At 38.4% G+C, this 12482-nt stretch overlaps 1 protein-coding gene across 1 annotated transcript; it reads right to left on the reverse strand.

Moving 5' to 3' along the window:
* Positions 1-9493: 9493 nt before the first annotated feature.
* Positions 9494-12214, reverse strand: LOC107731175 (lysoplasmalogenase-like). Its single transcript, XM_016542180.1, has 3 exons — positions 11958-12214; positions 11380-11623; positions 9494-10580 (listed from the first exon to the last, which is right to left on the reverse strand). The coding sequence occupies exons 1-3, from the start codon at positions 12006-12008 to the stop codon at positions 10126-10128; spliced, it is 750 nt and encodes a 249-aa protein (XP_016397666.1). The 5' UTR covers positions 12009-12214; the 3' UTR covers positions 9494-10125.
* Between the last annotated feature and the right edge of the window lie 268 nt (positions 12215-12482).

Below are 12482 nucleotides of genomic sequence, written 5' to 3' on the forward strand. Positions count from 1 at the left end.
ATATATAGATATATACATATGCACTCTGCATGCCCTTATTTGCCCCACATAAACGTACTATAGAACTATAGACAGTATCACTGTTTCACATCGCTTTGGTGATTTCACCATTGTTTTGTACTGTAACCTACAGCTGATTGCTTAAGACTTTTCTTATCTGTCCCGAGCACAGCGGGACAGCTGCCAATCTGATCTCAGACATACAGAGAGAACACTGCAAAATAGCAGGAAATTCCACTTTGAACAACTACCAACAGCAGCAGCAGCACAGAAGATGCCTTTAAAACCAGGCCATGAGCCTGTTACATAAAGGTACAGAATGAGGCTTCAACAAAAGGTGTATATTTCCCATGGGGACAAGAAAAAGAGAGCACGTTGCGATTAAAATAGAAAAAGCCAACAGAGTATGGCTGAACAGAACTGAATTGTTTTATTAATTTTCTAATTAAATAAATAAATAAATATTTTGTTGAATTTAAAAAAAGAGAGAGAGAGAGAGAAATCATACATATAATGGCAAAAAGTAAATAGTGTTTCACAAAAGCATGTCAAAAAGTTTTTTTTTTTTTTAAATATACCAGTGACTTTGTTTGGATTGCCAGGACTGCATGTTTTGTTCTCATCACAGAGACATGCACTCAAAAGTAAAGTGTTTTTGCCACCTAGTGGACATAATGGACAATGAACTGATAAAACTGAATTATATGATAATATTTGTCATTTGGATGTTTTCATATCCAAACTGAACCACAGTACATTTCATGAAGAACAGTCAGTTTGGAGGAATATGGTCAAGTTCTTAATGGGCATTTAATTTAAATTCTATTTATTTTAATTAATAATTAATCGTATTAAAACAATATTTAATTTATAAAAATTATCCCTTTTTACTGTTTTATGAATCAGTGAATGAATGGATCAGAATTAAGGATTTCAATATTTATCTGGTCTAGTAAGCAACAGAAACACCTGATATATTGCACGTGCTACAAAGAAAAATCGGTCTGTGCGATGAATAAATATAACACATGTGAGAAACAGTTTTGCATGTGTGTAAGCCTACTGTAAAACAAAAGAGTTGATTGTTGATATGTTGATTAACACTGCATTATAAATGTACTTTATCCTCATAAAACCCGAGGTGGCTTAAAGAACACAGAAGAACGTCTCAGGTTACTTATGTAACCATGGTTCCCTGAGTAGGGAACGAGACACTGCGTCCTCTAGGGGTCGCTATGGGGAACGCCTCGTCGTGACCCGTGTCTGAAGCATACATTGAAAAAACACCAACTCGTTGGCCGGCGACAGCCATGACGTCACTACCGGTGCGACTATAGTATAAATAGCATCGCGTGCGTGCTCTTCGCCCAAACAAATAACACATAGACCGTGTGTGTCATCAGATTTCACAGAAATGCACGCTTCAAACAAAACAGTCAATGAAGACGAAGAAGAGAATGATGTGTGCTCCCGGCGCCTATTTATACTATAGTCGCACCGGTAGTGACGTCATGGCTGTCGCCGGCCAACGAGTTGGTGTTTTTTCAATGTATGCTTCAGACACGGGTCACGACGAGGCGTTCCCCATAGCGACCCCTAGAGGACGCAGTGTCTCGTTCCCATGAAAGGGAACCTTAAGTTATAGCACTCGCATGTTTATAGTCTTCAAGTTTCATCCGTTAAAACGTCTCTATCTGCATTTTATCCAGCTACAGCGACAGCCGGATACCTTGTCTATACAAGGGCTAATAAGTTATATTACTTCTGTGAGTCTCACTCGTGGACTTTCTGCATTATCCTGAAATATGAGTATATGATGAGGGGTTAGTACATATTAGACATTGTATGGCAAGGCAATAGTGTCATTATTCAGCTCAAGTCAGTTCAATGTTGATTCAATTCAGTAAATGCAGGACCTGTCTTGCTTGTTGTAGAAGACAGATTTTGGCTGCTGATAACAGAACAGATTTTAGAAGAGCTTTCATAGGGCTCGCACTTATATATCATATAACCTGCTCCTCACCCGCCCCTTGTTGTTATATCATCATTCATTAACCATCATATTTCTCAGCCTAACACGTGAACAACCTTTAACACTGAAATGTGGTTAAAGAAATGCCAGCTGTTGTAAAAAAGTTAACAAAATGGCCTACTTGTACATTTTAACAACTCAAAATTAAGAAACGTTGCAATATCAATGTTAATTCAGTTTGCAAAATCAAAAATAAATTAATTAATTAACAGTGATTCAACCTTTATCATAAATTTTCATGTAATTCCTAGGAATTAACAGCGCCTTAAAAAACTCCAAACAGGTTAGGTGTGATAGGTTTTTTGTAATTTTTTGTCATACAAGTTTTTGTCATTCGTTTCATTTTCCAGTGAAGAAAATGTGGATTTATCTCTTTTATGTCTTTATATTTAGATTTGGTGTGTTTCCTTCACCTTTATTCTGTGCTGATCTTTTTGAATTTTTTTGCAGTTTAAGAAAAGAATGGGAACAAACAACAAAGGAACATTCTTACCTATCCCTGTATCGCACAGAATAAGGCTACTCAGACGGAACTCTCCATCATCGCTGGCAAGGATAACGTGGCCTTGGAAAACATACAGTATGTGTACCGAGCATATGTTTTCCTAGGCCAAAGGTAATTTGAAAGTAAAAAATCTGCTCTATCCCTGTGTTTGATTTATAATTACCAATTTTTCTTGCTATTTATTAAATTTGTCTGTGCTCTCTGTTGAGTTCTGTTAAGCTAACAGTTAACAGAATTTCGTATGGCTAAAATTAAGGTGTACAGTATATTTAGACATTCTGTCAGATATTTACTGATGAATGGCTGCATTGATTAGATTTGCCTTGGAACACTACAATGGCAATCCCATCTCTCCACTGATCCATCTTTACCTCACTGGCAATTCATTGTGTAATATTTAACTCAATGTTTCATATTCATTGTTGTTTGTTTAGCTTTTTTTATAATTTTTTTTATTTAACTTGACCTTGCCTAAATTAGAATTGTTTGATTAATTGTTCATTGTTTTACCAATAACTTAACACATTCAAGAGTAAAAATAAAAGATATTTTTAAGGTATAACTAATTGTATTCTATTTATTGGTCATTTGTATTTATTTAACATTAGGCCAGAAAAAAAGCAAACTTTTATGTATAAATATTTAACAGTATAAAATGAATTCCATATTCCAGTGTGCTTTCTAGATATAATGTCACAGTTAATCAGAATCAGTGGAATCCATATGAATTGTTCACATTCTTTTAAACAGCATGTTAAAATATGAGATTATAAAAACACATATTTCATACAATGAACTGAATAATTCTGAACTGAACTGTTTCTTTTTATCTCACTGTATACATTGTTGTCAGGCCAGGGAAGACTTGCACAAAACTTTTACTTGCACAGTTCATACCAGCTGGCCTTCATTACACTCATACCTAAACCAGTCACAGCACTCATGTGTCTGGTTTTGCTCCAGGCAACAGCCGGCATGGAAGATGGGCACACTAATAAGGATGCTTAAGACCAAAGCCTCTAATGTCAGTTACTAGTCTGGATTACATGTACAGCACTTACTAGCTGGCCTCCACTGCATGAACATAAGGGCTCATTTACATTTTTTGGGAAATACATCTACATCTATAGACAGATGACAGAAAAAAGAAAGATTGGAACAAGCCATTAGCCAACACCATTACAGTTTTGATGGAAAGTCCTAAACAAACAGTATACTGTCATAAGTTTAAGTTCCTAAAACACAGTTTAATATTAATTCATATCGAGGCTGAATCATATATGAATGGAAATTCATAATACTGGACACTGGGAACCTCATAAAGCCTTTATTATAATTGATAATAGAATTTTGTGAATCACTAAAGCACCTGATCACACAAAACCATTTAGAAAACTCAGAGGAACATGGAAATTCTCTTTATCATTTCCATACAAAGTAAATAAAGGAACACGATTTAAGAATTATTGCCATATTTTATTTTGGTCCAAACTGATAAACAGCTCTTACTGTTGTCAGTCCTGTGTTCTGTGTCTTGTGTTTTCCTCCCCCACGTGCTTTCCATGACCCAGTTGTCCCTCATGTGCAATTACGTTATTGCTCCCAGGTGTTTCTCGTCATGTCATCTGTATTTAAAGTGTTTCCTATTCTGAGTTTGTCATCCGGTATTTAATGTTGTCTTTCCCCACTACGTGTGTGTTCCTGGTTCCTTTGATGTCAATTAAAGTCTGTTCGTTGGAAGTTTACTCCTCGTCTCTCGCTCCGTGTCCCTCACAGTAGCGCAACGTGATTTACATTATTACAACGCCTCTCTCCCCAGTCTGGCAGACCCAGTTGTCCCTCATGTGCAATTACGTTATTGCTCCCAGGTGTTTCTCGTCATGTCATCTGTATTTAAAGTGTTTCCTATTCTGAGTTTGTCATCCGGTATTTAATGTTGTCTTTCCCCACTACGTGTGTGTTCCTGGTTCCTTTGATGTCAATTAAAGTCTGTTCGTTGGAAGTTTACTCCTCGTCTCTCGCTCCGTGCTCCTCACAGTAGCGCAACGTGACAGAATACCGGACCGTAAAAAGTGAGCACTGTTTTTTTCCCTCAGTGTTTTCTTTTGGTTTGTCAAATGGATCACCTCGAGCGCTTATGTTCCATTTATCAAGACGGCCGTCCGCTGGAGGAGTACATCCACGAATTCTCACCTGCTCTGAGCAGACTTCCCTCGACCGGTGGGCTCTTGTGGACTGTTTCTGGGGTGGTCTGGATGAGGGAAGCGGATGCCACTGGCTGGGTCCAGGTGGACCCTGCCTGATTACATCAACCTGGCTCGGTTCCTCAGCGGATCTCGTCGCCTCGCCGCCAGCCCAGAAGCATCACCCATTAGTCCCATCCATCGTCAAGCCCACCGGCTGCTCCGAAGTCATGCCCGCCGGCCGCTCCGAAGTGAAGCCTGCCGGCCATTCCCAAATCAAGCCCGCCGGCCACTCAGTAGTCAAGCCCGCCGGCCATTCCTCAGTCAAGCCCACTGACTGCGGCATTCCCAAGCCCGCCGGCTGCTCTGTTGTCAAGCCCGCCAGCTGTTCCTCAGTCAAGCCCGCCGGCCACGCCATTCACCCTTAACCAAAGGAGGAGGAGGAGGAAAAGACTGTGCTCAGCCCTCATCCTAGCCCCTGAGCCAGCTCCAGTGTCGGCTCCAGCCCCTGAGCCAGCTCCAGTGTCGGCTCCAGTCCCCGAGGTTAGCCCAGAGAGGGCTCCAGTCCCCGAGTTTAGCCCAGAGAGGGCTCCAGTCCCCAAATTTAGCCCAGAGAGGGCTCCAGTCCCCAAGTCTAAAAAAAGAGAGTTGAGGCCGGGCCGAGGCCAAGGCCATGGCGTCATGAACTGTCTGATCCGCCATGGCCTCCTGAACTGTCTGGTCCGCCATGGCCTCCTTGTCTGCCTGCTCAGCCATGGCTTCCTAGTCTGCCTGCTCCGCTATGGCACACTGAACTGCCTGATCCGCCATGGCGGAACGGGTACCTCCCCGTTGGATGTTGTGGGGCGCGTGGACACGCCTTCCGGGAGGGGGGAGTAATGTCAATCCTGTGTTCTGTGTCTTGTGTTTTCCTCCCCCACGTGCTTTCCATGACCCAGTTTTCCCTCATGTGCAATTATGTTATTGCTCCCAGGTGTTTCTCGTCATCCCCTCATCATGTGTATTTAAAGTGTTTCCTATTCTGAGTTTGTCGTCCGGTATTGAATGTCGCCTCCTCACAGTAGCGCAACGTGACAACTACATTTGCATGCTAAAAACAAATGAACAAATTAAGCAAAAGAACTAATGCGGAACTAATTTTCTCATTTCATTTTTTTTTTTTTTTTACTTTAGACATACAAAATTGTCATCTGATCTGCCACATATCACTGAGCACAGCAGGTTTTGGATGATCATTATCCTAATCAGGAATTAAGAGCTGTTCAGTTTATCAATCTAAAAAAATACACTTAATACAAACTGATATGGCAGTTCAATCCTATATAGCATAGTAAAGGTAACACATTTTCAATTGGTTCTGTGTCCTAAAGAAACGGTTACCAAGTCTCAGTATATCAAGTTTGAACAAACAGACAGATATCACTTATGGTACATTTGCATACTAAATATAAACGAACCATTAAAAAAAATGCAGTACTTATTTACTTTTTTTTTCAGTGAAAAAATATTTGGTACCGTAGACATATTGTCAGATGACACAGAAAGAGAAAGAAAAAACAACATCTCAGTTTTGAGTAAAGTCATGAGCAATACATTGTCAAAAAAACCATGTGCCGATTTTGACAATGTATCCTGAGGTTACAAATCAGTGCCATTATCTATTCAGTTTATCAATCTAAAGAAAAAAAATCACTTCCTAAGAAAATTACTTCTTTCCGTTTTGCAAAACGCTTGTCCTAAATAGCAGGGGTGCTTGAGCCTATCGCATCTTGGGCCATAGGCAAGCTGCGCTACCATGCCACTCCATTCTAAAAGACTTACACAAATTAATATGACAGCTCAAATAGAGTTTTAGTCTATATGAATGGTTTTGTAATTGTGCCACATTTCTACAGTATATTTTGAGTGCATAAAATGTTTCTATTATATATATTTTTTCTATTACATCTATTAAGTTTTGTATGAAATATGTGTTTTGATTTTCTTAAGCAACCTACTATATTCCTGTAGTAGTAGATATCTTATTAGTGCCTGATTCTTTCTGGACAATAGACGTTTATTAATGAATAAAGTGCTTGAGACTGTGCACACTATTTTGGTGTAGTCAGCGTTGCCAGGATGTCAAGTCAAGTCAAGTTTATTTGTACAGCGCTTTTCACGATACAAATCATTGCAAAGCAACTTTACAGCAAATTAAGTTTCTACAATATTTAGTGGTAGCTTATCAGTGGTGACTGTCAATTAATGTACATATGGCAGAAATGTACGGAAAAATCAATTTAAGACGTAATAAAACAGACGATGAACACTATTAACAGCAATTATTATATGATGCAATCAAACTTATAGCAAAATGTGGTAGTTCTGTATGTTGTTTCAGGGTTGGCATCATCTGAGGTCCTCTGAGGGGTTGGCATCATCTCTTAAGGATGTCTTATAACCTATTATCTAATGACACATAGAAAAAGAAAGATTTAAACAAGCCATTAAAGCCAACATTGTCACAGATCTGATAAAAAGTCAAGAACAATAAATTGTCAAAAAGGGCATTAAATCTGCCACATAACATTTTTAGTGGGAAATACTTTTTGTGGTTTTGTTTGTAGACAGATGACACAGAAAATAAAAAAATTAAACATGACAACATCACATTTTGATGGAGAGTCCTAAACATTACAGTAAATTGTCATCTGCTCTGTCACATGCTACTGTAACCTACACTGAGCAAAGCAGGTGTCAGATGTTAAAATAAAATTCAGAGCTGATAAATTTAAAAACAAATACGGAAGCTGAATAATATATAATTCTCACGGCCTCCGGTGTGAGAACGCAGGCGCGTTTGTGCAGCCGCTTCACGCTGGTACCTGTTTGTTTCTTTGTTTATTTGCTGATACGTTTTTGGATAGGGTGACCATACGTGCCATTGGCAAAGCCAAACCCGATATTTTAGGCAATATAGAAATCCTGGACAGGACGCGTCCGGGGAAAATGGCACGTATGGTCACCCTACCATATCCTCCTCGACATCTGATACAGTGAGTCTCCACTCTCTTTATCATTTTGTGGTGTCAATCCTCGGTATGGTTGGGTAGCCTTCCCTTCTGTGGATTGTGTGGATAGTGGATTCGATACGGTTCTGGCTAACGTAGTTAAACCGATATGTTGTTGTGTGGGCCCCATTGGTTTTTGGTCATGTCGACGCGTAACCATTTGCAGGTTTTGTTCTTTGGTCTTTTTGTGCTGTTTTTGGCTGACGTTAATAAAGTGACTTCTCCCGAGATGGCTTTGCAATTTTCTTCTGCTCAACTTAGAACTTTAAAAGGATCTCTCCGCTTGGCTCCGGACACTTATAAATGGTGTGAACAACTTGGAATTTTACGCCGACCCCGCTACGTGGCACCGCAATTAAGTTCATGTCGCTACAACGGACCACCAGCCCACCGTCGACACTCTCCGAGCAGAAACAGCTCTCTGGGCATTTGATTTCTGCTTGGTGGGACTCTGACATACATCCAAGATATGGAGAAGAAGCATGAAAGTGAGAGAAAGGAAGCTGGCCACAGCACAACACTCCCAGAGGAAGCTGAACATCAGGAGGAGGAAGAGCACACCTGCTCAAGACTCCAAAAACAAACAGGAAACAGGAAGAAAACACGAAGTCATTCCAACTGACACCCTGCTATCATTATGCTTGCTGATTGCAGAGTTATTTTGAGGATAAATGGGCACTTGTTAGGTTAATTACCATCAAGAAACTGCTGGTTTTGTTACGAAACAAGCTTGCCTGTATTTTTCAGATGTAGCCTACAGGAATGAATAAGAAATAGAAATCGATTTCTTCTTTGACAGTTCAACAATGTTATCATTCACTAATATCTCTATACAATAATCCTCAAGTCAGTCACTATATGTATTATCTGCACTATATATTCAGTTTTTATGTTCATTAAATACGTTCTGAATACGTTTGGGAACTTAATGGGCAATAAATAGGCTACTTACCTGCCAGAAAAGATGAAAACTCGCCTAACAAATGCTGGTGGTTTTGAGCGCATAAACACATGTTGTATTTACACTGTACTGTAGAGATTATTTCTTTCAATTTTCCATTGAAAATTAGCTCACCCGTTGCCGTTTATTCACTAATATCCTCCTAGCGTCGGGATGTGAACGTTTCTTCATTACTCAAACAACGCCTGTGATGTTTCCAAAATATCCATTATTCATTCACAAATGAAACGGGTAGAAGTTCATTCCTGTCGTAAAGACCAACATCACCGCAGAGAAGCCTCTCGGTTCTGGTGTGGTTCTGGAGCACTGAGCCTTTCCTCATACACAACACAAGATAAACTACAGGTGGCGCCATGCGAACGTTTGCTTTTTCTTGACGCAGCTCTATGCACCTAGTGTAGTTTCAAATCACTACAGTTCACGGTGCAAGTTTTTTGTTAATAACATAATGAAATTGCTTTATTTTATTTTATATTTAATATATTAAGATCCTAGATGTTTAGTATTTCCACAAACTAGTAAAATGCTTTTGATTTGCAATTTCTAATCTAATATTATTACTACTGAATTCTTATAAAAATTTAGTGAGTTTAAAAATACATAAATACAAAAAATACTTCCCTGCTTAGCTTTTATTTTATGTTAAAAGTGGTCTCAGACTTTTGGACCCCATTGTATGCCACAAAAATAAGTTCGAAAACACACACACACACACAATATTCCATGAGGTTTTAGGCCATACCTCTAATGATATTTTTATTACATAAAGACAACAGAATTACATTTTGCAGTAGCCTACTGTAGTTCACGATGCAAAATGTTTTGTTAATAACATTATGAAATTGCTTTATTTAGTCTATTAAGATCCTAGATGTTAAGCTTTTTCCCCCACTAAAAAGTTTTTATTTTGCTATTTCTAATTTATATTGTTGTTGTTGTTGTTTACAAATTAGATCTAAAAAATAATCAACAAATGGTAATGGCTTATGGGGTTTAAAAACACAAATTTGAGAATTTCTTGCTATGCTTTTATTTTATTTTATTTTAAAAGTGGTCTCAGACTTTTGGGCCCCATTGCATGCCAAAAAATAAGTTATAAAACACAAAAACATTCCACCATGATGTTTTAGACTATAACTCTACTGATACGTTCATTACATAAAGTCAACAGAATTACATTTTGACATTTCTCTTTTGCCAGCAACCAGACCACGAAAGTGAATCAGTCAATAAACACAAATCTGTAACACTGTGACTTCTTCATCTGCTTTATTTCTCCACAAGTTCGACTCATCTCTGCTCTAGAAACTAGCATGGTTTCTATGTGGAGCATCTGAGGCTCACGGCGTAGCGTTTGTATAGCATCACTGAACCAACGTCCATCAACAGCAGTCTTATGATCTCTTCCACTTGTGGATATCATCAGCATCCTCCTCCTGCGCTGCCTTCACATCACCCAGTGCAATCATCAGCTGTGCCAGGTAGTATGTTGTCATAATAATGTGCTTTTTGTATTCGACATCAAAGACATTGAACTTGGTCAGTGCAATCGTGAGGTCAGAAGCCATGAAGACCAGGCTGCCCAGCAGGATGAGAGGCCGCCGTGTACGAGCAGCCAGTGTGGCCATGATGACAATGAGTAGTATGTAACCCCCTATGGCTGGGACGAGAACGTCAGCTTCTGGATCAAGCTGTAGGAAGGGCACCAGGTAAGCATACATTCCAATGCCGAACAACCACAGGATGAGGTAGAGGATAAAGAATGAGACAGACGAAGATGTTGCAGAAAATCGAGAGGACAGGAAGGAAAAAGAGTAAACCAAGTGGGCCAGAGCAAAACAGCCCATTCCTAAAAAAAATATTTAAAAAAAGACAGAGATAAGACTGTGAAGCAGAGTTATTATAGTTAACTAAAACTACAACCATAACAAAAACTATGCACGTATATATGTTTGTATAAACGTATTTTATGTCAGATAGGTGCCAGTGAAACATTTCTCTTTTTTTTATTTGATTTACCTTGATGTACTAAAATAACTCAAACTAAAATAAAAGCTATATAGACATATATAAAAAAAAAATTTAAATGACAAAAACACAACAAAATTATCAAAACTAAAATTAAAATGAAAAATATAATGAAAATATAAAAATAAAAACTCATTCAAAATATTAATAAAAACTACTATGACGACACTGCTATGAAGAAATTTGTAATTAATAATAAGTAAAAAAGAAATATAAAATATAACAAATATGAATATAATATACAAAAAGAAAATATAACAAATATGAATATAATATACAAAAAGAAAATATAACAAATATGAATATAAACTAATATTAATTAAAAAAAATTAATTATTAACAATTTTATGGCAAATTCCATTATTCTGAAAGGTGATTCTCATTTTATTCTTATTACTGTAATACTTAAAAATACTGTATATACACACACACACACAAAATAATAATATATTATTGTGCCTTATGGTCTTAAAATAGTAAGAAAGTATGAAAAGTAAGAAAGGTTTTTTTCCCCTCTTGACTTTATAGTGAAATATGACCTGGAGGTTTTGGTAGTGCTTTGTGTCAGTAACCCTGATAGTCTTAAACAAAGATATGGGATAGGAAGAAATAACCTTTACCATGGATAAAAAGTTCTGGCCAAATAAGGCAACAGTCTCCACCCGCTGAGAGCAGCAGCCCTCCAGCCACGCCCACTAGACTCCGTCCCCCATTATAGATGAGCACCAGAAGGACCAGACAGAGGATGGGAGTAGCCTTAATGCCAGCAGCCAGAAGAGAGGGGGCGGAGTCTGGGATCCACAGGTAGAAGTATATTGCACAGGATGCGAAAAAAGGGAGGAGATAAAGAAACAGTACACAGGTCTGGAAATGGAGAAAATAATGAATACAGGCATGATTTATATTTTAAAAATACACAGTCTGCACTCATTGTGCTCTAAACAAAATTCAATCAGTATTACAATGCTTTTATTAAACATTAACTGCAAATATCTTTATTATAAAAGAAAATAACACAGGATATGAGTGTGATGCCAAGCTAGAAAAATTATTTTGACTAAATTGTGACTAAATGTGGATTTGAATGAGTAAACTGGATGTGATAGAAGTGCACAAATAAGCCCACAAGAGCAGAACACAGGTGTCTGTATTTGTGCGCAGGTGTGTGTGTGTGTGTGTGTGTGTTTGCTGTGATTACCGTGTTCCTGCGTTGTCTGCGGTCATAAGCACTTGTTTCCAGGATGTCCATCTCTCTCTTCTGGCCTAAGCAGTCATACACGCAACGTTCTCAGATGTGGGCCACCTACTCCACAGCTGGGAGATCTGTAATGCCTCAGTGAACTATGTATGCCAGTGTGTTACATTGGCTGGGGTAGGTCTGGACTTTGGACCATTATGAGTGATGCGTTATCTGTCAGATTGTTCTGTCATAAACAACTTACACCCCTCACTCTCTCTCCCTGTTTCTGTGCCTGTCTCTCTCTCTCTGCCTGTTTCTCTCTGCAATATGGCATGTTATCCTGTAGTGACATCATCGCTAAGAGCAAAGGTTTGATGATTGAGACACAAGTTCAGGGAGATAAACCTTTTTTTTAATTAATGATAGAACATTATCTTTCTCAGTCTGTTTTATGTCTTTTCAGCATCTTTTATTCACTTTATCAGCTTTTCTGATGCATGTGTGTGTGTGTGTGTGTGTGTGTGTGTGTATATATATATATAT

This window comes from Sinocyclocheilus rhinocerous, unplaced genomic scaffold, assembly GCF_001515625.1.
Source record: "Sinocyclocheilus rhinocerous isolate Xijiao unplaced genomic scaffold, SAMN03320098_v1.1 scaffold1185, whole genome shotgun sequence".
In the NCBI taxonomy this organism is placed as follows: Eukaryota; Metazoa; Chordata; class Actinopteri; order Cypriniformes; family Cyprinidae; genus Sinocyclocheilus; species Sinocyclocheilus rhinocerous.

Coding starts and splice junctions, on each gene's coding strand:
- LOC107731175 (XM_016542180.1), bottom strand. CDS start 12,008: ATGGACATCCTGGAAACAAGTGCTTATGACCGCAGACAACGCAGGAAC. Junction 11,624..11,957: donor GCAGACAACGCAGGAACACG/GTAATCACAGCA, acceptor CTCCATTTCCAG/ACCTGTGTACTGTTTCTTTA. Junction 10,581..11,379: donor GCCAGAACTTTTTATCCATG/GTAAAGGTTATT, acceptor TATTTTTTTTAG/GAATGGGCTGTTTTGCTCTG.